Raw genomic sequence first — 26,359 nt, 5'->3', positions numbered from 1 at the left:
AGATGTTTCTCCTTTTATTGTATTATAGCTTATTCTTTATTTTTACTGTGTCCTCATAGGCCTAATTCTGCTCTTCTGCTGTATTAAACAAAGCTGAAAGACTACCAGAATGTCTGTTACTGTTTTTGTCCTTTTTTATTTATAAGCAGACTTTGGCAGTTACAGGAATTTTCATCCCAAAAAAGTAGTATCAAGTGAAACGTGTACCAGTTGGAGTCTCTCCTCCCAGTCTCTATGCAGAAGGGGATTTCAGTCTTACTAAATCRAGATGAAAGTGAAAAGATAAGACAGGTCTGAAAATGTTTTCAGTCAGGAAGTTTCTGCCACCAAGGCAGCAGAATTCCACACCAATGGTAGGATCAAGAGATAAATTATTTGAGTTTTCTATTCAGTAACAATTGRGTTACATTTCTCCTACTGTTTCTCTCTCTGTGACCAGGAATATACCTGGGTTTTGGTATACCCCTTTCTTCCCCCATAAATGAGTAAGTTTTAATTTGTGTTCTTTTCTGTGCTTTATGTCTATCACTTCATTACCCTCTTTTTTTCCACTTTTAGGATTTATGTTTTAAAATTTAGTGCCATCATAAATTAGGACCTTTCCTCCCACAGGTATGGTGAATGCAATGAAACAATACCAATAATTTCTAAATGGTCTGGCTGCAATCTTCATTAATACTTAGCATTGATATGCGTGGTTCTGTGTGTTCAAAATGCTACAGAGATAACAAAAAAAAACCAAAAACACATTCAGTTCCTGAGAAAGGCAAAAGCAGTGTTATCTGGATTTTAGAGGTTAGAAGACAGCAAGGGAGAGTGATTTACTTAATGCCTGCCATGAGTCATTCTGTGGGCTGCCCTGTCTGCTGCAACATCTGTGAGGCATCAGAGGAGCAGGCTCTAATGTCAAGGCAAAATACAGGTGACTATAAGTAGTTTTTAATTCTTTTTTTTTTCTCTTCTTTACTAGGGGAACTATAATGAAGCTTTAGAATGTTTCAGTCAGGCTTCTCAGGCAGCGAAAACTTTAAACAATTTGCCCTTAGTGGCTGAAACAGAGAGTTACTGTGGCATCGCGAAGGCTCATCAGCTGATGGTGGCATTTAACAGCCACGTAGCAGCAGCAGCAGATCCCCTCAGCCTGCAGCACCTACTGGCATGGAAGCAAAACAGAAGTGACATGTGCACTGACCCTCTTACAGTCGGTAAGGCATTGGTTATGAAACACATTAGTGCTGTATTGTCCTCAACAGTTAAGTCATTTTTCTTGTAGAGTTTTATTAAATTATTTCCTGGGTTTAATCCTTGTGTGGAATGAAGGTTAGACTTACTCCTTTGTGCGTTTGTTTTAGAGGCTGAATTAAACAAGTTAAAATGCAATATAATAGGAGAAACCAGTAGTTGCTCTGATGCTAACTTACATTTTTTCAGTGCTGTTTGCCAAAACATCACAGRTACATGTTTTAGTCAAAATATAATTCTTTTAATCTTTAGAGAAAATAATAATAATAATCTTAATCTGCAGTACTTTTTTCAAGTGCATGAAAAAATAAGATCCCTGTTACTAAAAGTGGGAAGTAACTTCTGCTTGACATAGTTCTGAATCCAGAAGAACATGCTGCTTTATTTGTGGTATCCTTTTACTTGCCATTAGAGAGAAAAGGAAAAAATAAAACAAGTCTGTTTTCTTTACCATGTTTCCTTATCTCAGAAAGAGCAGAGGARGACTTGGTGTAGAGTAGACCTTCTTCTTCATGGGTTAAATTTTCTTTGCTCTTTTTCCCTTGTACAATACATTAATACAAGACAAACTAAATTATGTATTACCTTCATGTACTGATAGCATTGAACTGTATTGTACTGAGGAAAGGGGAGGTATAAGTCTACTCTACCTTAAAACTTCCTCCTCTGCATTCTTGTGAAGAGCATGAATCTGGAGTACAGTAGAAATAAATGACAGCTGGGGCAGTCACAGTATAGAGCTTCWGAGTCACTGTGTTATTCCCTCAGTTATTCTACTCCTGAAGATTAAGAATGGCCTGGCTGCTGCTTTCTTGTGTATCTCACCGTGGAAAATTAAGTATAACTTCAGTAGTGAATTTTGTATATAAAGTAAGTGGTAATTTAAGATATTAGCAGTTTAACAGGAGCCAGGATACCAGAGGCAACACTGGGAGCTACTGAGAATTATGGAACAAGGCATTCATTTGCAGGCTGAAGAGATAAATGAGATAGAATTCTCTTTAAAGATCTAGTGATGGTARCAGTTTTTCAATGGTTGTATATAGATATTTGTGATTTTTGTCTCAATAAGTGAAATTTGTTGTCTCATCTAGCACAACAAAACAACAGATTTTGTTGACTGCCACTGTTATTTGGGTACATGTCTCCTGTCTAGACCTGTAGTGCAAATGCCAACAATTCTTACAGAGATGGTCAAAAAAAGAATCCCATGTCAAGCAATTTTATCTACATTGCATATTAGGATCACTGTCTGTAGCTGCTGCAAAAAGGAGGCAAACAAAAATCAACAACGGTGACAGCAAAAAAAAAAAAAACCTGGAACCTCAAAGACATAAGATGAACTTTGTATCTCCAATATGTATTTTGGTTCTTTCACCTAAAGAGGTTTTTTCTTCAGTTTTTACACATCACTTTTTCCAGTCAGTTGTGAAACTCRTTTATATCCTGAAATGATATGTGGCCCTTTAAGATCAAGATTTCTGCTCCTCTTTAACAGTACTTCAGGGATAAACAGAGYATGATTAGAAAAGCCCTTTATGTCCTGGCAAGCGTGGTACCACAAACAAGTTTTGCCTGCTGAGATTCTCTTCCTTCTGTATTTCTGCYTAGTTTACCCTCTGTTACTTTCAGTGTTGCGGTTTTCATTTCAGTTCCAGTTCACTCCAGGAACCCTGTGGCTACTGCATATTTAGCAGCTCTTCCAGTTCAATATCATTCTTCTCATTAGTGCTCCAAGCTTACTCTCATGATACCCAGATTACATCCAGGAAAACACAGTGTCACACTGTCAGCACAATCTGTAACATTCCTCATGTTTCGTGTGCCAAATCTCTCGTTAGTGCTGGCATTACATTTTTAATATCTTTGTCTGGCAAAACATGACCTGGCACCAGTTCAAGATTAGGATTTGCTGGCTTTGAGTTTCAGGTACAGCCTTTATTCTACCTTCCAGGAGAATGTCTGTGCATCCTATGATGAACTCATCACTTAGGAAATTCCTGCTGTGATAATAGAGCAGTATTTCTAGCTCTTTCAAACATCTCAGTGTTGATAATCTACTAGATTTTTCTCAGTCTTTTTGAGGATAGAACAGATAAAGACAAGATACAATGGTAGTTGTTAATCTGCAGGGAAATTTAATGAAAGGGAGAAGAAAGGTAGTAAGTTTTTATTTGTAACTGTTCTGACAGAAAAAAGTTTCTGTGTCAAAAAAAAATAAGAGTAGTTTCTGTATTCTTAGGCAAAAGAAATACTTAAGCTAGTGGGGGAACAATTGCATTTAAATTCAAATACTGCCATATACCTTATGTCTTTCAACCAAGACTTATTTTCTAAATCAATCATTTCAATAACCAGGCAATTTACCTCAACATATATTAATAAAATAGATGTTTTGACCAGAGTTGTCACGAACAAAAGGGATGGGATTGTCAGAAAACAATGCTTAAAAATGCAAAGGAGAATGTGTTTTTATCTGCTGCTTTTGACTCAGTCACCTGACCTCACAARAGTTACTTATATCATTGTGAGATGCCCCTGCAACAACAAATATGATTTTATTGTTCTTTTTATGTTTAGTAAAATGTATAAAAAATATCAGCAGAATCAGTAGGCAAAAAGAATTGTGCCCCTAAAAAGGAGCCCACAGCCTGACTAATATTGCCTGATGAGAAAACATTTCACAGATCTTTCAATAAATAATCACCTGACTTTCTGCCTTCTAGAGGAAAGAAGAGTAATTAAAGGTGCTGAAGGCAGGAAATTTTTGAATCAGATTTTGCATGTTGATTACATGAAATGCTGACCAGAATTTTTTTTCTGTGGGTCTGGCAATTCTTAGTCCAGGTTTTTGCATCTGGCAGGGCTGTGCCTCAACATGAGCCCTTGAAAGTTGAAAACGTCTAAACACTTTCAAAATGTGATGTTTTCCTCACCCTACAAAGTCGTCAGTTGTTTTCTTGAGAAACAGTATGTGCTTTTGACCACAATTTAGACTTTCATTTCTTGACTTTGGAGAACTTGGCAAAATTGACACATTTYACCATAGGTTTCCTGTGTTTCTTTTGCTGGAGTTTTTTAAGATRGCTTTAAATACTGCATATTGTCTTATCCATGTCATCAATTGTGAAATCTCATTATCAGTGGAATTATCTGGTACTAATAATGTCAGCATGATCAGGACTATTTCTAGCATTCCACAACTAAGTAGCCTTCAGTGTAATTTCAAATGCATTCACTGGCTAAAGCTATGGCTGGGAAAATACAATCCAATGAGGTTTTGTTCTTACTCCCAAATATGTAGTCCCTCAGTATTCTTTGTCCAGCCTCCCCTCATGGATCTAAGGAATGGTACATTCCATAGTGTGCCTGTTTCCTTTTGTGTTGGGTAAAAAAAATTACATTTTCATCCTAGTGATTCACATTTTTAAAGCTCTTTAAAATGTTTTATAGTCATTTTTCTGTGAAAGATGTGGCTAGCACAAAATTTCTTTGGAAAATAGTTTTGCAAAACAGTGATCTTGCCAGGTGCATTTTAGATTGAAATTGTGTGTAACTTTGTCACTCATTAATAAAAGGATTATCCCTAAAGGGTGGGAAAGTCAGAAGTGAGATACGAGATCAAAGATCTCATAAAATTAAAAAAATTTAGTTAACATTTCTCTATTGTAACTTACCCCAGCTGTGTAATTTATGGGCCATTTTGGTATAGTGTCCAACTGCAGATCAGGCTGCTTCATAATGTGATAAAGTGGTTTTTTTTACTGTTTCTTCTGTCTAAAGTATGGGAATTCCAGGAGCACTTCTAACGTTACCTCCTCCCTCTCAGCASTCTGTGCACTGTGTGCTAGTCTGGAGATGGTACCAGATAATTCCAYTGATAGTAAGACTTCACAATTGATTGCATAGGTAAGACAATACACAGTGTTTAAAGCTATCGCTAAAAACTTGAGAGAATTTTGTAGTTTCTCAGAAAATGCAGCTGAACTATGACTTTAAATTATGTAAAGGAGGTGTGTGACCAAGTATAGACTCTAAGCCTGTMCCTATGCCAGAGGCACAAAGGTTCACTTCTTAATAAGCCTGTTTTGAAATAGTTCAAATGCTTCAGTCCTCTACTGAAATTCACAGGATAGCTTCTGCACCTTTTGGTGGGGTTTCTTACACAGAATTATGTGCTCCCTTCTGGAAAAATACAGAGGTTTAAAATGCTGAAAGATATACATTTAAGAAAATCTTTAGGGAAAAAAAAGTTGAGAGCTGATTCTGTATTTTTTTTTTCATAAAATTTGCTAAACTTGTGCTGCCTTTTCTTATTCACCTAGCACCCATCACTTGCTAAATTTTCTTGTCTCACCCTTAGCTTTCWAGCATATCAGTCATTTTTTTATATTAATGCTAGATTCAGTCTTAAAATATTCTTCACTAAGCCTTCATACACTCTTAACCAMGTGTGAAATAGACTATGCTTGTGTATAGATGTTGATGGTATGGAACAGGCATGTTTCTGAAAGTCAGCTTGTGGGGTTCATATATATGTTATGTTATTTATTGTTAGCTGGGATTTGYTTTTTAAGTATGTGTTAAGTCTGCTTAGAGATAGACTGATATTTTTGGCAAGTGAAAGTGATTATTGCGTGGACTACAGAAGGAATCAAGTGTGAAGACAAGCACTGAGGGTGACAAAGGGTTTTTCAGCACATTGTGATCAGTGGCTGAATGCACCAGATTCTCAGTGAAGAACCTGAGAACGCAATATAAACATCTGTGTCAGTTTTGCCTTAAGTGCAGTAGCTTGTTCTGTTTTCTGTTGATAGCTGAAGTTTGTCTGCAAAGAGAGGAGTGCTCATATTCAATGCTCTCATGTTTTGTACAAGTACAATATCCAGGGAGTTTTACWGTGATTTCTTTTTAAATACTGACTTAAATAATTAGGAATTGTTAGATGGGATCAGATCTTGGGTCAGATGTGTGGATTGGCTGTACCATATTAGAGAGGAGGGTTCACTGAACATTTTCATGTCTAACCRTGGATTCATGTGTTAAAAGTTTCTTCATAGTCTTTGCTGAAAGTTCTCAGTTCTTTTATGACTAARTGATGTTATAGCTTCAAAAAAATAACTATCACCATGACTGTGATTGTGAGTGTTCTTGTCATCAATGGTTATATAAAAACATTTTACCCAGAGGAGAATTTGGATCTCATCTAGTTTTTTTGCCATCTGATACTTTGTACGGAACCTTCTAAATCTTGCCACGCATTTCCTTTAGACACATCCTGTGCTAAATATTGTTGGCATCCAGCTGTGTTTTCTCAGACAAGCTCCCTAGATCAGCAGAAAATGGTTTCCTAAATAAGGTGAATTGTTCTTTCTTGTGGAAAAAAAAAGTTGGAAGTGATGTTCAAACGGCAGTATATTGTCAGACCCTTTAGTGTAGCTTTATGCAGTGAACTAGCATAGTTTTGTTCACTGCATTGTCAGTACTTTTTCAGAAGWGGAGTTCCTTTCCAGTTTAAAAAGTGAAAATTCTTAGGGCAGTTCAGCCTTGCTTGATTTTATAGAATGGTGCAAAAGAAGTTGAAGCTCTTGCCCAGCTCTTAGATCACTTCTGGAGAAATCCTTGATTTGAGGCACCTAGATATCTTAGGTTTGACTGCAGCATTGATGGAGAGTCACAAAACAAAACAGCTGACAGGAGTTGTGCTCTGGCAGTGCCCCGATGGTTGCGGGGCCAAAGTAGGAGCAGCCAGTCGGAAAACTTTTCAAGAGGCCCTAGGGCCTCTCCACATGTGCCCATCCTTTCCTTTCCTTTGCTACACACACAAGCAGAGGTGTATCTAGCGGGTTTATGCTCAGAAGGGAGTATGGATTCTCATAAAGAASCAAAAAACAGACTTTTGTGGGTTTGTTTAATATTGAGATGGTTGTTGTCATTTAGACTTCATAAAGAATCTTTTATTGGTGCTGTCTGCAGAYATGCCAACCAGGATAGACCTCAGGCCAACAGGAAAACAGCTCTCTGCTGCAAACCTSCCTTACCCAAAGCTCCCAAACAATCTTTGGACACAGAAAATCAAAGCCAAGACAAAGAAACTGTGTTCACTGTGTATTTTCTATAACAGAACCCTTAGGTCATCTCAGGAGTCACAGGCAGTGTTATCAAACACCTTCCTTCTCCTGGGTTTCCCAAGCCAGCTTTCTTTTCAGCATCTTTGGGAGTTTTTTTCCTGAGATGCTTTCMCCTGCCTAGATGTATTCTTTCATGTTCCTCTTATTTTTAAGTAACAAATCGCTGTTTTTATTAGGACTCTGTGGACTGAAAATAGTCAAGATTTAAATGATTTACATTTGGAATGAGTCAATCTATTTTGAAAAGGGAGGTGTAATACTTCCACAATTCCATGTATTTATGAAAACGTATTTCTTTTGCCCAAAAATCCACCTCTATTCTTTTCTGTAATCACCATAGGTATTTTGTGATTTATTTTTAACTGTTTCTGAAACTTTTTTTTTTGTTTGTTTCTCTTCATTCCATGTCTGTTCTCTTGTGTTTTCTTACCTGTTCTTCACTGTTAAACTGCAAATTATTCTTTCTCCTTTTTTTGGCCCCACATCTTCATTYCAAATTCCAATTTTATGCATGTTTATGCCAGTGTTTAAGGAGTGTAAGTTGGTTACCTCTATACCCAGAAGCTGGTATTTCGACTTAAACCTTCTTAGGTATATCTTTTGTGCTTGTAGTAGAATCAACAGGAGATTTTTGAGAGTTTTTTCAGGTTTTTTCTCACTGTTTTCACACCGTTCTTCATGCTCCATGTTTTAATTACATTGTGATCAGAGAATGAAGTGGAAAGAATCACACTTCCTATTGAGTATCTTGACAAGTTGGTTAATAGAAAATTGTGAAGTATCAAAATGGCCTTTAAATAGATCTTAATCACCTGTGGGAATGGATTGACTAAGTTTAAGTACACAACTGGGTGATTAATTGGCTTGAAGATCCAAATGCATGCTTAAGTAGATGACCATGCCTCCAGGCTCATCTGCTTGTTTCTACTCACTCAGTTAAGCATTCAGTATTATCTATAATACAGAATATTCCCATGGAAGGCCTYATATGGGTCTTGCCACAGAGCCAAGTAATTTTACAGGATTTTGCATAGCATGTAATACAAGTACATCATTTTGAACATGGCGCTACTATCCTACAATATTGACATTAATAAGTATCCAATAGAGTAATTGATATGGAGAGGGTGATTTGAAATCAATCAGTGTTTTTTCATATTTTTTCCATGTTTGCTGCAGTGGTTTAATAGAGTTCCTTTTCCTTAAAATTCTGGCATATTTTTTAATTTTGGGGATGTAGCTGCTACGGATATTAGTCAAACATAATGTAGCTRGTGTCAGCTCCTGTGGGGAATTAATCTTCTGCAGTAGTTTCTGAAATGGGAACTGCGAGTGCCCAACACCCCTCATAAGTAAACCTTATGTTTATTCATCTGCTAATGACAATGTGAAAGCCAATACTCAACCCCTGCCTCTCTTGTGAAGGCGGATTTCACTGTGTCTGATGAAATTTATACGTCACATGAACAGAGACATGGAGCTGTCTGTGTCTGTGCATCCCAGCTGGGCACCTTTGGAATTTAACTTACACATTTAGCATACAGAAAGTTAGAAAACTGAAGCTGAAAAATGGAGGATGCATTTGCCCTAGAGTAATCTTGCTCAGCTCATGTTGTGCGCCCAAGGAATCTGAGGAATAGGAACTTAGACCATACCCAAGGTGTCAAGGAAAACCAGTTGGCAGGAAGTAGGAGGGGAGAGTGGCATGTGCTGCACAGTATCCAGTCCTGGGTGCAGCACTTGCAGCCYTCTGTTTACCTCACACTTCCAGCTCCTGCTGGAAAATGTCACTTCAGAGTGCCATGGAGCCCAGTYCTTTGACTCCAGTCAGTGTCTTGAAATGTGTAATTCTCCAAGAGTGAGCTTGTCCTCACTTGTATCTTTAGCTCAGTTCTGAGAATAGTATTAAGTTATATTTTATTATATTTTATTTTGCCGATATTCTTACAAGTATGCACACTTACGTTGCAGTAAGAAGAGATTTGAGATGAAACATTGACAATTTCAAGCATTAAGAAGTCAACTGATACACTGAAGGATAACTGGATTTCTGTTCTTGTCATCTCTTACAGATCTTGAAAAGGCTCATTGTTCATTCAGGGGAAAGTAATACCTCAGTTGTGCTATTAAAACTGGTAGTAAAGACTGCAACAAGTTAGCTGTGATAACCAAAAAAATATGGCTCAGGCTAATGATATGGAGTTTGATTTAGATACATTTAATTTTGTTTTAGTTGAAATTAAAATATTTCTTCCTCTCACATACTTTGATAAGTTTTTTACAATTGTACTGCAGCTCCATTAGCAATTTGGAAAGTGGGTGCATGTGGAATACATGAATTGGAAAGTGGGTGCATGTGTACCTGCAGAGAAACTGTATGGTAAAGAGGGGAGATTGTTACATATGTGTTCAAAATTGTGGACTAAATACAGTGGTTTTTATGCCCATAAAACCTGATTGATTTCAGGGGGGTGACACAATTGTAAATATGATGTTCAAATAATTGAGGGAGTTGCTAGGTATGRTATTTGTGCTGGAGAACATAATCTAGAAAAGAGGGAGGTTCTGACTGAGACTATTCTAATAACTAGATTTTAGTATGTTWTATACTGTATTTCTAAAGAGTATTTTTGCTGGGAAACATTAAATRATATTTTACTCACTAATCATAGTTGTAGTATATTTAAGGAATGATCATGCAACTAAAATGTGGAAGATGCAGGAGGAGTCCTAATGCGTCCATAGGAATATATGGGGTTAAAGTGGACTATATTTTAAGCAGTGTTCAGTTGACTTGCTGTGTGGGGAGAGACAGAGCAGTCCTGGCTAATGACTTGTAGGTACTGAATCTTCAGGTCTCTCAGGTGGTTTCACTCGACCAGTTTCAGCAGAATGATGAAAAGGTTGAGATAAAATAAACTGACAGTTGCTACTCATCGCAGGCAGCAAGCTGTACCCTGGCAGATGAGACCCTGGGAGCCCTCTTTTTTAAACAAAGGCTTTCACTGCAGTGAGCAATGAACTCCACACAAAAAAGGAAAAGGAGAGGGAGATTGGCAGCTGGTGACCGACAGGAGGAGGGAAGGGAGGGAAACTGAGAAACACAGCAATTGTTGGCTAATTAGAAGCCATTCCCACCTACTTAATACCAACCCATTAAGCAGAAAACACTTTTCATCTTACTCTCGCTGCTACACATGACATTATACTCCAATCAATACCCTCCCACTGGCTGCCCCACTGCCCACAAATGAATACATTGCAGTTCAAGAATGCAGTAATTGAGTTGGGGCAGTGAAACTGCAGCTCACAGTCAAGATCTTTCTCTGAAGATAGGAGTGTAATGTTTGTTGCTTGGATAAAGAAATCAAATCCCTGTATTGACAGCTGTCAACAATTGGCAAATGGATGAAGTCAGCAATGGATCCATTTTAACCTTATATTGAAGTGAGAATAAGAGCTTATTTTCAGAGTGTATATTTTTTTCTCATTTGAATAAGAGATCTAGAGGGTTTGCACCCAGGTGTATAGATTTTTAGAGGTATTTTGGACTCTGTTCATCAGTTATACTACAAAATATATAAATACACACATCATTATGTGCACACAACAATACAACTCGTATTTACAGCTGCTTGATTCTTATTTATTTTTCATTTTGTAGGCTACGTTTACTCAGGCTATTTTTAAATTTCATTTAGATCTTCCTATGACTTTTAGGCATCACCTTAAAATTTAAAATTTAGTCCACAATGGTACCTTGTGCAGTAGATCCAGGGCCTTACATTTCAATCATTAGAACCTTATATTTAAAGTTCTGCATTTAGACTCTTGCAACATTTCTCTTGCARATTAAATCCCTTGTTCCCTGAGCCATCTGGAATTGGTAATACAATGCACAAGCTGCAGCATAAAGTAATACTGTGCAAACTACAGTATAATTCTTTCTTCATAAGAATTTTGTTRCCACAGAATCAAAACAGCAGGACGCTGTTAGTCTCCTGTTTGGTTGGACTGAAGACATCAGTGTCAGTCTTTTGGAAGTGCTAGAAGGAAGTTCCAGTACAAGACATGACATCTTTCCATCCCTTTCAATGCCAGAGAGAATTGAGTATCAGTTCAGRAACTAAGATTCCTTACAATGCAAGTTTGAAAACATTTTTTGGAKGCAGATAAATTGCATGCTGTGTTATCTGATATTTGCAGAAAGAGGCAGCCATCGCTGTTGATGCTGTTTACTGTCATGGTGATACTGGGGCATTTTCAGCATGGCATTTCTTCAGATGCTGTTTGCTCAAGTGCTCCTTATCTGCATAATTGTATAACATGCTGATAGCTTGCCAGGCTGAGCCTTGAACCCTCGAGTCAGACTATGAAAGTAGGAATAACTTAACCTTCTTGTGGCTCTCACATTTAAAAGCCTGTCTATATCCGAGTAAGAACAGTGAAAGCTGAGTGTAGTCAGTAAGGCTGACACAACAGCAAATGTTTTGCATCTTTTGAAACTGTAAGACAAATAACAACAGACTGCTACTTGATTGCCTCTTTCYAGTTGTATACCAGTATTTTAAGCTTATTAAATTATCATTAATTTTAACTTGTCTGATTTGTTTCCCAGTATTGTAAAGCATCTCTCAGTCACCTTCTTGGGGTGTACTCCCCGGGATTCTTTTGATACATTTTAATGACATTAGAACAAGATTTATCTTCAGTACGGGCTGTAAAGAGGAAATAATTGTCTTCTGATGGAGAGACTTGGGATCTTCACCACTTGAGAAGATGCAAGTGCCTCAGACATAGAAGTTCAATATGATAAGACATAGACACAGAGGTTTTCTTTACTTTGGACAGGACAACCAAACCTACATTTAGTTTCCAMATAGGTATAATTTTCTATTTAAAATAGTCTGATTCTAACATTTGTCTCTGTAAACTCTAGGACTTTGCTTCATTTCAACACAGAAGTGTACAAGTTCAGTCTTACTTTGACTAGAAGCCAGTTAGAAGGATCAGAGGCAGGCTAGGGAAAAAATGGAGAGCAGTTGGCAGTCTTTGTRTTTCTCAGTGCCATAGCCTGTGGGGTTAATTTGAAGATGCCCAAATCACCTTGGCAGCATCATCTCCTGTCATTTCCAGAACAGTGGAATTTAATGAGCTGGGACAATAAGCATAGGATCATAGAAAAATAGCAATGGAAAGGACTTTGGGAAGTCATCTTCTCCAGCCCCTATATAGGAACAACAAAACAAAGTATTTATGTAATTTCTGAGAGAAGTTTGTCTTGTCTGTTCCTAAAAAAAATCTGGCAATTGATTTTCCACAGCATCTACWAGCAATCTGTTCTAAAGGGTAAAATTACGCAGGAAAAGGAAAAATCAGGAAGTTTTGCCTTTTTCTAAAGTTGTCTGTAATTGAAAGTCTGTATCTATTCTGCAAATGTATCCCTTCTATCTTTGCAGTAAACTCGGAGAAAGCAATTATCTGGTGCGTACTAGTGTTTAGAATGAAGTTTTCTAGTGATTCCTGAAAAGGATGGTTAYAAGGATTACATAGTCTAAGTATTAATCATATATGATGGAATGTAGTTCTTCCTTATGAGCATGACTGATGGAAGGAGGAAGAGAGCAGATACAAAGGTCCTGTTTCCTTTTTGTTTATTTTCCAGTTATACTGTTCAATAGCACTAGTCCTCAATATCACTCAGCTGAGCGCAGTAGGTTGGTATCCACTCCAAAAGGGCAGAAAGAACAAGGGCTTCACCACCAAGAAATAAACCAGTGCAGGGGGAAGGGTTGCTACGTATTCTTAAATGGTCTCTCTAAGTGCTGTGAAGCTTTGTTATTCAGTCTCTTACATAATTCAGGACTCTTCTCCTTATGTAAGTTTMTGAAGCAGGAAAGCAGCTAGATTTCTGAATTCATTTTACCAAGTTAATCTGCTCATACTTCAACTCTTCCTAGAGATGCTATTGAACTGAAATAAAATACTGTAGATCCTTATTTATGATTGAGGATTTTTTTCTAGAAACCCAAATAGGAGAGCTGAGCAAATTCTTTATCCATTCTAGACTGGGTGTTTTGATACTTCAAAAACCCAGCTGATTTTTCTCTAGGTTCAGAGTTCACTATTTGAATCCMTATCCTCAAAAAATAAAATTACAGTACTACTGTCTTCCTTCACAACTCATAAAGCTGTAYTGAGTCCTGTTTTGCCAGTCTTCTGCAATGAGAAATCAAAATGTATACAAGCCAGATAGCTCACCTTTTGAGCCCCTCTCAAATGTTTTTAGTCTCTTTCATTAATTGTTTTCTTTTCATTATTCCATAGCAACTAAATTAAGGGTCTGGAGCTTCTTCTCATCTTGAAATCACTTTTAAAACTATCTGCCATAGTTCCCTTGCTCCAGTTTCTCAATTCAAATTATKTTCTAAATGTCACTCCTTTTTCTATCCCACCTGAGATCTATCAATAGCTGCCTTCATTAGTAGAAGTTTCCTACAGAGATGCTTCTACCTAAGTTAAAAACTGGCAAGGTTCTTGTTTGCTTAGGACTCACTGATGGAAGAKAAAATCTGAAGCTGTGTTTGTCTTTTGCAGAAGTTATAAGTAAGGAAAGAGGGTACAAAAAGCATCAATCTTCAACTAGATCAGATGATCAATAAATTCACTCAGATTGCATCCAGCAAACATTCTGCTCAAGGAGACTGCTTCAGAAAAATGACTTCATCATAGTTGAACAMAAAGTGTATCCTGTGGAAATAGTTATGGCCCGGCAGTGAGCTGATCTTCCATACATTCTTTCACTCCATGTGAAATAGAGGTGTGTTTGATTTTCTTCTACCAATTTCAGTTGTCTCACTGTGCTGTGAATTTTCCAGATTGATTAATGGAGCTTCTCTGGAGAAAAAAAGATGTTTCTTTCCCTCACTTACATGTACACTGTGCACTGCAGAGGCACACACTGGTTTGGTTTTTATTTTGTGTTTAGGGACGTGTGTTCTTAATGGAAAGAAAGAAAGAAGAAAATTGTCAGACTTAAAATGAAATATGTTCTCCATTATTGATTTCCATAAACTTGWGCTTCTTGTTCAAGTTTTCATAACCATTGAGTCTCCAGTGCTTCTCTATCTGTAAACATTTTCAAATATTTGTCTCTGAGGATGCCTGTGTGGGACCTGCTCATGTCTGGCATAAACAGTCATAGTTAAGGGGAAAACTTTGTTTTTCCCTGACCTTGTAATTTCTGTGTTCACAGAACTTTGTGGTCTAGATATTAAAGAGGCTGTTGCATTTCATTTTACTAGACTGAGGTTTCCTATCTGCCTGAGAATCTCAGTTTCCATRGATAAAGCAAGGGCTTAAGAGCTTTTGAAGTAATCATTACTTAGGAGACTGAAGGATTGTGCTCTTGCAGCACCACTTACCTCGTTTTCCTGGAAACAGATGAAATAAGTTTTCCTCCATCAGTGCTATTTTAATTGTGATTCGGACATGTCTGCAGCAGATACATTTGGCTGAAACTTTACATTTTATTTAATATTTTAAATAATAGTTCTGATTTTTTAAAGGGATTATTCACAGAAACACTCCCCAACAAATTCAATTTTTTTTTAAATGAATTCTAGCTCTTCACAGATATTTTCTTATTCCAAAGTTATATCCACTGGCTGATTTTTGTGGAGTTCTCTACCCTGCATCTCCTGACTGCATGAAATACGTAAATACAACACGTCTCTGCATGGTTTAGCTCTAGTGTGTGCTTCTGTGTATTGGCACAGTGTGAGACAGAAGTGAGCAGCACTCCCCTGTTGCAAAGTCACTCTTTATCCTCGTTTTCCTGTCATATGAGCAGCACTGTAAGCAGAAATACTTGAAACTACAAAGCRCGTTCCTTAAATCAGTTTTAACTGAAACTGCAGCCACTAATGGTAATTTTTTATGTATTGCATGTCACTACAAGGAAACTGAGAATGTTTCTGAACCTTCAACAGCAATCTCTCTGTAAATGTGAGATTCTTTGCAATTTAACCTTAAGGTAATTCAGAATTTCACGGCTTTATTGTGCTCACTAGGGGGATAATTGCTGTTATCATTTAACTGCATTTACACACAGATTCCTGACACAAATTCCATCTTGTTTACATCAATGCAGTTATATACATGAGTAATTGCAAACTTTTACCTGAAAATCTGGTCTATCATGATAATCAGAAAAAATTATGAAACAGTTTGAAATGTACTTATGACCAATTGATGGTATCCTTTTGAAAAATCACAATTTTTATTAATCATTATGATCAACAATATCTTTAAGAGAAACGTGCTTCTTAATGAACAGAGTTCTGTGTTGGAGAGCAAAGTGTAGGAGATATAACATGACAGTATTGTTCTGAGGGGAATGTCGGAGCTTTTAGGTCACCTCTTGAGTAATTGATATAGGAAAAATAGCTTAATACTTTCTTGCCCCTAATTAAATTAAATTGGTGTTCTTTCACACAGGTGCTTTATTTAGCAGGATGTGAAATATGAGAAAAGAAGCAATAATTTCATTGTAAGCTGAGGATAAAGGTCCACAAGCATGAGCCATTACGAGTACCTTTGTCTTACTTAAATGACACAGAACAGTTCATTTCCATTCAGCAGTGGCATTCCATCATTTATTTGGAAATATTCCTATTTAAGCAATTGTCTTTCAGTAAGAACCACAGATACTACTTTCAGCTCTGGGCCCTCAGCAGAGGGAAGATGTGGACCTGTTGGAGAGAGTCCAGAGGAGAGTCACAAACATAACCAGAGGAGCACTTCKCATGAGGAAGGGCTGAGAGRATTGGGATTGTTCAGYCTGATAAAGAGAAGGCTCCTGGGAGACTTAATTGCAGTCTTTCAGCAMTTGAAGGGAACCTGTAAAATAGGTTGGGACAAACTGCTTAGCAGGACCTGTTGTGATGAGCAGCAGGGCAGTRATTTTAAATGGAAATAGAGTAGATTTAGACTGGATTTAAGTAATAAGGTTTTTACAATAAAAGTGGTGAAACTCTGAAACAARTTGCCCAGASAGGTGGTGGGTGCCCCATCCCTGGAAGCATCCMAGGTCAGGTTGGATGGGGCTCTGTACAGCCTGATCGGGTTGAAGATGTCCCTGCACATTGCAGGGGGGGGYTGGACTGGATTATCTTTAAAGGTMMRTGATTATTGAATTTAATGCGTGCACCCTTTTCAGTGAAACTGTAAGAGCACGCCTTTTGACTGCACCTTGCTTCTTTTACGTTTCCTTGAAGCTGTGATTAGCTTCATGATGGAGTCCCGCATGAGAAAGGCATGACCCTTACTGTAGGCAGGGGTAAAAAAACAAAAAAAAAACCAAAAAAAAACCCCCACAAAAAAAAGAAGTCCATTTAATTTCCGCATCCCTGCAGTCCTGAACAGCAATGCCGTGCAGCGTGCGCTTGCAAAAGATTACTCCTTCCCTTCTGGCATTTTATATCGAGACACCAATGCAAAGCTGATATTTTTAATATCCTCTCATGACTGRCTGTGGTCATTTTGTTTGCAAGAGATGACTTGGGGCCAGAGAGAGCCCCCGGGTGTGGGCAGGGGAGCGTGGGTGCTTACGCGGGGCCGGGGTTGTGTTTAGCCTCTAGAGGGTGCGCTTTGATCCCTCTTGATCACACAACAATTTGCTGTGACAAAAGCGACGGGCGGGTGAGTGCAGCCACTTATGCATGAGCAGCAGCATCACACAGCAGCACACACCGCCGAGGAGAGGCTCCCAGMTTATGTAATAAACCATTGCAGCTCGTGTGTGCTCGGCGGAGATGGAACCTGCCTCTTTTTTTGTCACTGAATGGGATGTTAGGTATTCAATCAGCATTCAGATTTATGCTTTAGATGCTCGTGAAAGAGGATGCTCTCCTTTGCGTGCCTGTCAGCGGTGATGCTTGAGTGCAGGTTTTTGTATTTTTGGAGTTATTTTCTGAAAATATTAACACAAGCATGCTGCCACATAAACAGATCTGGGGAGATCTGAAGAGTTAAGAGATTTGAGATACAGGGTTTTCTTTTACCCTTTGACTTCCTCATAAATCCTTTTTTTTTTTTTTCTTTAATGTGAAAGGTGTCTTCAGGAACATAGCTTATCATTTTCCTGTCATATATGTGAGCTTTAAAACGTAGTCTAAATTTGCTGGGAGAAAATCGTATTCAGGATCTAGTAATATAGTTGCATTCAAGACAGAATAGAAGGCTTATATTGCTACATTTGATTCAAAACAACGGCTTAATTGGCCAGGAAAATGTAGTTATCAGATGATAAAGATATGAAGTCAAGGGCAAGATATGCCTGAAAACAAGCTTTTTCCTGCCTAAAATTAGGCAAAGTTAATAGGTTAAATTTTGTTTATTGAATAAGAGAACCCAAAGTTGATTGATATAGTAATTTCAGTGTTTGCTATGGCAAATATTTAGCTCATTATCAGTTTTAATAGCATTTTGCAGAACAAGCCTTTTCTTGACATGCAGAAAATACTATTAAATTTCCCTGCATAGATACATTGTTATGACATGCAATAACTACTTGAATATAAAGGGTATTAATAATTTAAAAGGTGTTAACAAATTAGGGCCATCATTAAAAATAGACTTTGAACCATTTTGTAGAAAAATCAGATTGAGGTAATGCTCTGCTCTTATGATAAAGAATTACAGCATTAATTCTGCAAAGTGAACTTATTGCTCCTATTCGTCTCCAAAACCCTGGAGCATTAAAAGACAGGAAGAATGAAATGATCACTGCTTTTTTTCAGGCACAACAGCTCTAATATTTCCATCACAGTTTCACAGCTCAGCTTGCATGGTTGTGCTAGAGGAAAAACCCATAAACGTCATGCTTCCCTTTGTTTTGTTTTTGCTGGTCTTATGAAATCGGGTCGAATTTTTTCAGACAGTTTATATTAATATACTGAGAATTTTGCTTGTACAGCATCTGTGCAGAGTATAAAGCAAACATTTCTTCTGTATAGAAGCTGTTCTTTTCTTGGTTTTTAAATGTAATCCCCATGTTCCTTTTGCATTTTGTTTTTYCTTTCTTGCAACAATTGATGACCAGAGGCATTTCAAGGTTGAATTCTTGTTGCTTTGCAAATTATTAATTTGTTTTCTTTCCAACTTGAGATAAACAGAAATAGGATCGCTTTTGAAGCCTTTTCTTCATTGTTTCAAATTGCATCCAGAAAAATGGATCCAATTTTTTTTTTGTGCAAGTGTGTTAGGAAATATACTAATTATACTTACTCATGTGAGTTATCTTTACCCATTTAAACAGCTTTACAGCACTAAGGGTCAGGTGTGGACCCTTATTCTAGAAATAACTCAGTCAACAGATTTAAATAAGATTTAAAAGGTTAACCTTTAATTATTGCTCATTCACTTGTTGTTTATTTTTAGATGCAAGTGAGAGAAGAAAAAAAAATTTATGGGATTTAAGTAATAAATTTGACATTTTAAGGACAGAGATTCCAGGAGTTCTTAGACCCCCAAAGGAAGCAAAACATTTGTTCTCCCCCTCCCTCTTATTCTCRCTTGCCATAGCAGTCATCTCCCTTCATAATATTTCCCTCTCATCCCCCTTCCTGAGTTTTCCCTCCCCTTTCCCTTGCACTTTCTGAGACCACAGAACCCAGATGGTGCCCTCACTGTTGCCAGTCCCTGGGGGAACTGTTTCTGTTATACCCACTTCTCACTAGCTGTACTGAGAAACATGCCAAAAGTCCAGTGCTGAGATATGTTTGATTTTGTTATTATTTTCTTACCAGTGAATTTGTTTGTCAGCACCAATTTTTATCCCTAACCTCGAGTCTCTGATGTTGGCAGTGGTGCAACACTGAGTTTAAATAAAACAATGAGTTTCTAGGTTGTGATTTTAGCAGAATCAGTTGTTGCTAAAGCACCAATCAATAAATGGTTAAAACACAGTTTATWTAGCACCTCTATTCCTGCTAATGCTGGAAAATTCATAACACCAGGACATTTTACAGGCAGAGGTGTATGTTTTGGTGCATTCAAAAAGTACATCTCCTTTTATATACCAGTATAGCAGTGTTTGGGGTTTTTAAATTACACAGAATTAAGAAATGGATGGAGAAAGTAGAATATGTGATAGAGGAGAAAAGATTCATGTTCTGATAAAGTATAAAATAGGAGTAACTGTGGTCGAAATACAGCTAACAAAGGCCATCAAGGATAACAAACTATTAGCACATTATTAGCCAGTGGAAGATCAAGGACAGTATTAATCTGCTCTATGACAGAGGGGAGAAACTCTTAATAGATGACCTAGGGGAGGCCAGTGTGCTTTAATGCCTTTTTGGCTTTAATCTTCACTGAAAAGGTCAGCTGGGATCATGTGGCAAACAGCGTTTATATGTGCCACAAAAAAAAAAAAAAAAAGCAGCAACATCCAAGGCTAGAACAGGAGAAAGTAGGCTAGAGAGTACTTAGAGGGGTTAGATCTTCAAATCAGATGGGCTGCAGAAACTTGATCCTACAACCCTTAAAAAACTGGCTGGAACAATCTCAAGGTCATTAGCCATTTTTAAAAACTGATGGAGGTCAGGTCTGATGGAGGTTCTGGAGCAGTGGAAAAAGACAAACCTGATGCCTGTTTTTAGAAAGGGGAAAAGGAGGAGCAACCATGGAATTTCAGGTAGATCAGCTTAAGACCCTGTCTTGGAAAAATACCAGAATATACAACCAGATATTTAATAGATATCTAGAAGAAAACAAGGAAATGTGCAACAGCGAAAATGGATTTGCTAAAAAATAATTGTGACAAGCCAAAAATAATTAACAAGCAACAGGACATCCAGGTAAAGAAGTTAAAATAAGGACCTTATATCTGATATAATCTGTCTGGAGCTTTTGATGTAGTTATAYGCAACATTTATAAACAAAGGAGGAAGCCTGAACTACATGAATCTACYATCAAGTGAGTGAATAATGATTGTTAAAAAAACCTCTGACAAATAAAAGCTATCTGTGGCTGTTGTTAGAAATGGAAAGCTGTTTAGCTTGCTATTCTACATGGATCTGAGTCTGTACTRGGTTGTATTTTCATTCCTTATCTGGAGACTGGAATAGTGAGTATGCTTTATATGCAGAAAGAACACAAACAAGAGAAGGAATGTAAGCATGGTGTTGCAATTTTAAAGGATCTTGACAAACTGAGAAACACCTGTAATGTTCTCAACCCTAGTGTGTGAGTATAGATAATCAGTAGTCATCAAGGGTATAATTACAAAAAGGGAGCAAGTACCAGTTCTGTAGAGGGTGGGGGAAAAATCAGGGCTTGCAGCAAATCACAGGCTGAACCTGAATGAACAGTGTTAYGCTGTTTTGAAATCTGCAGACATCTTACTGGGATATTAAAAAATGATGACTTGYRAAGTAATCATTCTGCTCTACTCAACAYCAATAAGGTCTCAGTTTAGTATCATAGTAGTGCTGGGTTTCATGCTTTATGGAGTATGCAGAACAGCTGGAGAAGGTGCAGGAAGGATGAAAAGGAGCTAAAAATCATGACCAAAAGAAAATATTGATTTAATGGTAGATTTTGAGCTTCTGTGTCTACAGAAGAGACTTGGGGAAGAACAGATTAGCAGGTCTGAGCTTTGCACAAGTTGAACAGGAGGATAAAATAAATAATGATCCTTCCTTTTTTCTTGATGATAGATTGAACTAAAAGTTGTGGACTGAAAAATTGCAGTTAATGGAAGAATGCTTCTGATTGGCCACTGGGAAAAATAGTACAAGACGTTGAGGAAWGGACTGTGGGATGTCCATTGTAGAAACTTTTTTTCAGTGGTTTATAAGTTGTCATTATGATTAGGGTGAATTATATATGTATTTGGCATTCATATAAGAATACAGGCAGCAGCATTCCCAAGGTGCTGTAATTCTGGAGATAAGCCTCTGAAATGCCAGTGGCAGGATCTCATGGCCTAGAAGAGAGAGAAAGAAATTTATTTTCTGTGAATAAAAAGCAGCATTTTATTTGGTAATAAACACTCATTTGATAAGAAAGGGTAGGTAAAAAATGTAATTTCTCTGTGTCTCAGTTTGCCCATCTGTGAAGTCAGCTTTAAGATGTTGATAATTTTGTGAAACAGCTTTCCAAAATACTTCTTGGCTTAAGTATGTCGAAAGCTATTCCTTACCTACCCCAGTTCATCCCCTCATCCTTTCAGGAAGTTCTCCAGTTCTTTCTTCTCTTATGTGTGCTCTTCTTCTCTGCAGAAACCAGCCCAAGACTACCAAAGTATCRAATTTTTCCATCCCATCTATTATGATGGCAACAATATTTATTTTTGCCAATTTTTGAAAGGCCTGGAATCAGCTTCCTATTCAGGTTTAATGTGAGGGAGGGCTATGAAGACTGAGGGTGAAATCCACTTATTGGAGAAAAACTCACAGCTACAGTTTGGACTCTTCCCTTCTTCCACTGTCTGTTTCTTCTCTCTCTGGCTAGAAAAACAAACCACCCTTTTTCATGCCCACTTTCCAGCTCAGGACCATTTCATCTCTTCCCATTACTGAAGTTCTAGGACAATTAGTTATAGGTAACTAGCATTCAAAGATGATCACATGCTGCAAGTGAAATGCCTGTTTCCCCACTAGCTGGTATCAACCAAAAGATCCATTTTCTCATTGAACATTTTATATGGACTCACAAGATTGTTTCTCTTACTGCCAAGTCTTCTGATATAGTATGAATTTCATTAAGGTTAATTTTCAGTTTAAAAATGTTTCCATGTTAATTCAGCTTTAGGTATAGGTAGCTAACTAATAGGTAATTTTGATAGAAATTCTGTTGGGTCTGTAGTGTTTTTTCCTCTGCTCAATATAAAGGGATTTATGACCCAAGAAATTAGGGATTTTCAAGGTAAACTAAGCAAATAGAAAATTGGGGCATGGGGGTGTATGTAGCAACATATCAAATATTTGAATATTTTTCCATGTCTTTTGGCCTCTAGAAATTACAAATATTATATATTTGAAGTTCAGGCAGCTATTTGAGAAATGAATTGTGTGCAACACTTTATGATTAAACTGTGTCTATAATTTCAGCAGTTTCCTACAAGCATTTAAATTATTTGCTTACATTTTTGAAGAAGAAGAGAAAGAGAAAARGCCTACAGATTGATGGAAGTTTTCTAAGAGTCTGACTTAATAAATGTGACAATCAAATATGAGGATTTTTGGAAACAGAGATAAGCGACGCTAGCCTGAAGGCTGAACTTAATGTCAAAGAGGGTGTTCATGCAAAGCAAAACAGTGTATCTAGTAAACTAGAGAAATATCATCTTTGGAGGAAAAGGTCTCTAAAGATTTTATGCCACTTTTAACAGGCAACAACAAAAAAGCCCTAGCTGTACCTCAGGATATGATCAGTCTTTTTGAACTGAATTTGTTCAGTGCTTTTTTGTTCTTCAGTGCTGTCTGCAAGCATTCCCTGTCTCAGTCATAAGGCTCAGAGTTTGGCAGTTTTATTTCTTTGTTATATTTTCATCATGTGAGATAAAAAGTCACGGATGAGTGATATAATGGAAACAAATGTTACCTGTGTCTGAGCAGGAGAAAAAAGCCCTCAGTAGTACTGAATCTGTGCTCTTATTCTTTCATAAAATTGTTTGATTTTTTYTGAAAATGATAGGTGATTTTTTTTCTTCTTTTCTTCACTGCTCAGCCAAACTGCCTCTCTACCAGAASTGGAGTTCAGTAACCACCTTAGGAAAAGCATTTCTCAGGATAGTCAGATTGAGACTATTGTAGGCATGATCTGTTCAGACTCTGTAGGAGGGGATGAAGGCTGCATCACTCTCGAGTAGCCCCTGGAGGTTAGCTCAGAGCAGCAGTACAGCTTTGGAGGGAGCTGTCAGCCCTCTGGGCTACAGGGATATGCTCTTTTTAATAAGTACATTGCACAAGACAGTACCTATGAGGTAAAGGGCGTTAAAGGGCATTTTTCACAAGAAAGTCTTTTTAAAAATAATGATTAATAAGTCCAAAGCTGCACAGTTAATTTGTGAAGAATATGGTATGTTCAAAATACCAAGGAGTCCTAGATGTTTTACATGTGAATAGAGCCTAAACAAAGTACATGCTRCAGAAGCAAAGTTTGGTTTTTATCTCTTGCTCAGAGATTTGAATTTAAGCTCTGTTTGTTTTCACCAGTTGTAAAGAAGGGGGTTAGCAATATGAAGATCATTTCATTCAATAGTGGCTCTTCAGGTAAACAATATTTAATTTGATTTGTTGGCTTATTAATTTTTGTGAAGGAGGGATTGGGAGAGCTCCTTATTTAAAAAATAGGGAATACTAATAGGTATGCATTTGCTAGATATCACAATACCTTAAATCTTCCAATGAGCTGCTTTTCAGCATGTGGAATGCAGCAGATTTTGAGGGTATTGTGTGCAATTTGTGGTATTGTATGCAATTTGTCCTTTCATTTCCTTTTTTAGTACATGGTTCTGGCAAACACTTCATACTTAAGTTTAGCTGCTTGTGCTCCTCATTTAGCTCCCAAAAGGTTGGACAAATTAAGGAAACACATCAAAAGGTTACTCAGAAATGACAATGGAAAATTATGTTATCAACACATTAAGCAAAACTCACATGTTCATGACCAACAATTGAGTGAGCTAAATCAGACAGTACTTTAAATACGAAATGACATGACAAAGAGTCCCTTGTATTTTCTTTTAYATATTTTTCATTGTTATAAAATCTTGTATGTCAGGTGTTCATAGACATAATTCACAGACTTGCTCACTGAATTTGGGCAGTCATAATCAAAACATCTGCAGAACATCACTGATGAACTGGTCTGAAATRAAACTGCAAGATTGCCTGGTTTTTTATTTCCAAAGAAATGCATGTCTGCCAGAAATGAAGGCTGAGATTCTGGTTGTCTAAAAGTTATTACGGGTGGGAGATTATACGAACATATATGGTAGTGATGAACAGAGATCAGAGAGACCAGAACATCAAGGGGAAGGAGAAATGGGAATTAAGAGATCAAAGATTGTAGAGGAACTGGAGGGAGAGTTGGCTTTGTCTTCGCTGCCAAAAAAAGGTGTGTTTTTTGTGTGAAAAAACTAACAGGAGCCGTAGTTATTTTGCTGTAGAAAACAACAAAAGCCTTGTAGCTTTTACTGGTTGAATAAGTTCAACTGCAGAAGTGAACTGTAACACCTCTGTCCTTTGTCTCCATTTTGCTTAACAGTAAGATAMATTTTAATGAATGAACAGTGAAAAAATTACTCTCTCTGCTTTATTTCATTGAACACTATTCAGAAARGAAAAGCATAACAATAAGGAGCAGCCTAAATTGGACAAAATGACAAACTATGATTTTCATAGTAAACAACATCTGGCACCACAGGAAGCACTCAGACTACCAGAAAAGCACGTGGAGAGTAATACCAGGAAAAGTATTACAGGCATTGAGGGCACRCACTATGAGATAGCAATTTATTTCCCTCCTTGCCACTGATTTGCTTTGCAAATGTTAAGTCACCTTTTCTCTCTGATGCATCTTTTTCTCTTGTTTCTTAAATAATYACAGAAAWKCACAGCTATTCAATAATTCTTCTCTTAATCTTTCATTARGAAAGGAGCTCTCTGAAACCTAAGGTCATAGCTCTTTAATACTGGCTGTTTATAATTAGGCAGTGAAAACCGTAYCTAAATATTTAAAGCAGTTTGAGATGTTGATTACCCAGAACTCCCAATGGAAATATACACTTTATTTATAAGAAGCCTGGGGAGAGAAGGAAACATGTGTGATTTTGGAAGTTTTGAAAGAGTATGTTAAGTATCTGTCCAAAATGATCCAGGTACAGTTGTTTCTTGTTCTGAACAGAAGTATTATTCCAGGACCATTCTTTATTATCTCTCACTTCTTGGATTTCAGCCAAAGATGTGGAATTAAATGCTTAAATGGAACACTTCTGTTATAAAGACACTTTCTACAAATTATAGCTTTTCATATACTTTCTCATATAAAATTAATTTAGACTTTTAGGAAACTTTTCTGCAGTTTCCTCCACCCCACCAGCAGTAGACAAGACTTTGACAAAAAGCTTTGTATAAAGAAGAACCTGTGAGAGCACGGTTATGCTGGGCCATAGCCTAAGTTTCCTTTATTATAGAAGTTTCTGTGGAAAGAATTTACACAGTAAGTGTATATTTTTGACAGTAAATCCAGCAGAATTAGAATTTATCATGCTTCAGTTACGTTGGAAACAGTCGTTTCAGCTTGAGGATGTATTTTAGCTCTGTTAAATTTTCATCTACAAATGTGTACTGGAAGTCAATGTATCTACCACCAGAGAACATAATGYATCATTCTCATTTTTAGTACCTGAAAATGATTAAGAGAAAAATATCCTGATCCCTAAAGTTAAAAAGCAATAGTAATACAGCTAAGCTGTAATAATTTTATTTTCTGTTCTTCAGGATACAACTCCTAGTAGCATCCTCTTAAATTCACAGCAAAAAAAAGTTCTTTAATAGAGTAAATTTTCCTCTAGGATTATGTGCTTATGTCTAGTGCCTACCTTATCGAGGGACTTGATTCTTTGTTTAGTATAAGTAGCATTGGGATCACAATAAAAGAGAAGGCTGGCCTCCTTTGCTGTCTGCAGTCTAGATTGCCTTAAGAGACATTGAGACCAGTAGAGAAAAAAGAAATTACACTGATCCAATAGATATACTGCTGAGAGATTTCTATTATATTCTTACCTCAGACATTGTACCGCCATTAAATTCACACTTTCAGGCCCTGGGAATCAGGTCAGCATGACAGAGAAGTTTGGCTAAAATGAATCTGCTATATTAGTTTTTGTGAAAATGATTAAGCTCTGCAGGTTCAAGATCAGGACTATTTTTCAAGCAGTCATTGTTTCAAAACTAGGCAAATAAACCCA

The 26,359-nt window shown here is 37.2% G+C and overlaps 1 protein-coding gene across 1 annotated transcript in view; it reads left to right on the top strand.

Annotated features, from left to right (window-relative positions):
- Positions 1 to 26,359, top strand: part of TTC29 (tetratricopeptide repeat domain 29) — a gene marked incomplete at its 5' end in the record, with an annotated part of 95,941 nt that overhangs the window by 50,011 nt on the left and 19,571 nt on the right. The window contains one exon of the mRNA XM_057376292.1: positions 971 to 1,205. Within this exon, the coding sequence (XP_057232275.1) occupies positions 971 to 1,205 (235 nt within the window). The remainder of the gene's footprint in view (positions 1 to 970; positions 1,206 to 26,359) is intronic.

This window comes from Malurus melanocephalus, unplaced genomic scaffold (assembly GCF_030028575.1).
Source record: "Malurus melanocephalus ecotype Western Australia unplaced genomic scaffold, MMel_1.1 scaffold_277, whole genome shotgun sequence".
In the NCBI taxonomy this organism is placed as follows: Eukaryota; Metazoa; Chordata; class Aves; order Passeriformes; family Maluridae; genus Malurus; species Malurus melanocephalus.
This window is presented reverse-complemented; position numbering and strand designations above follow the sequence as displayed.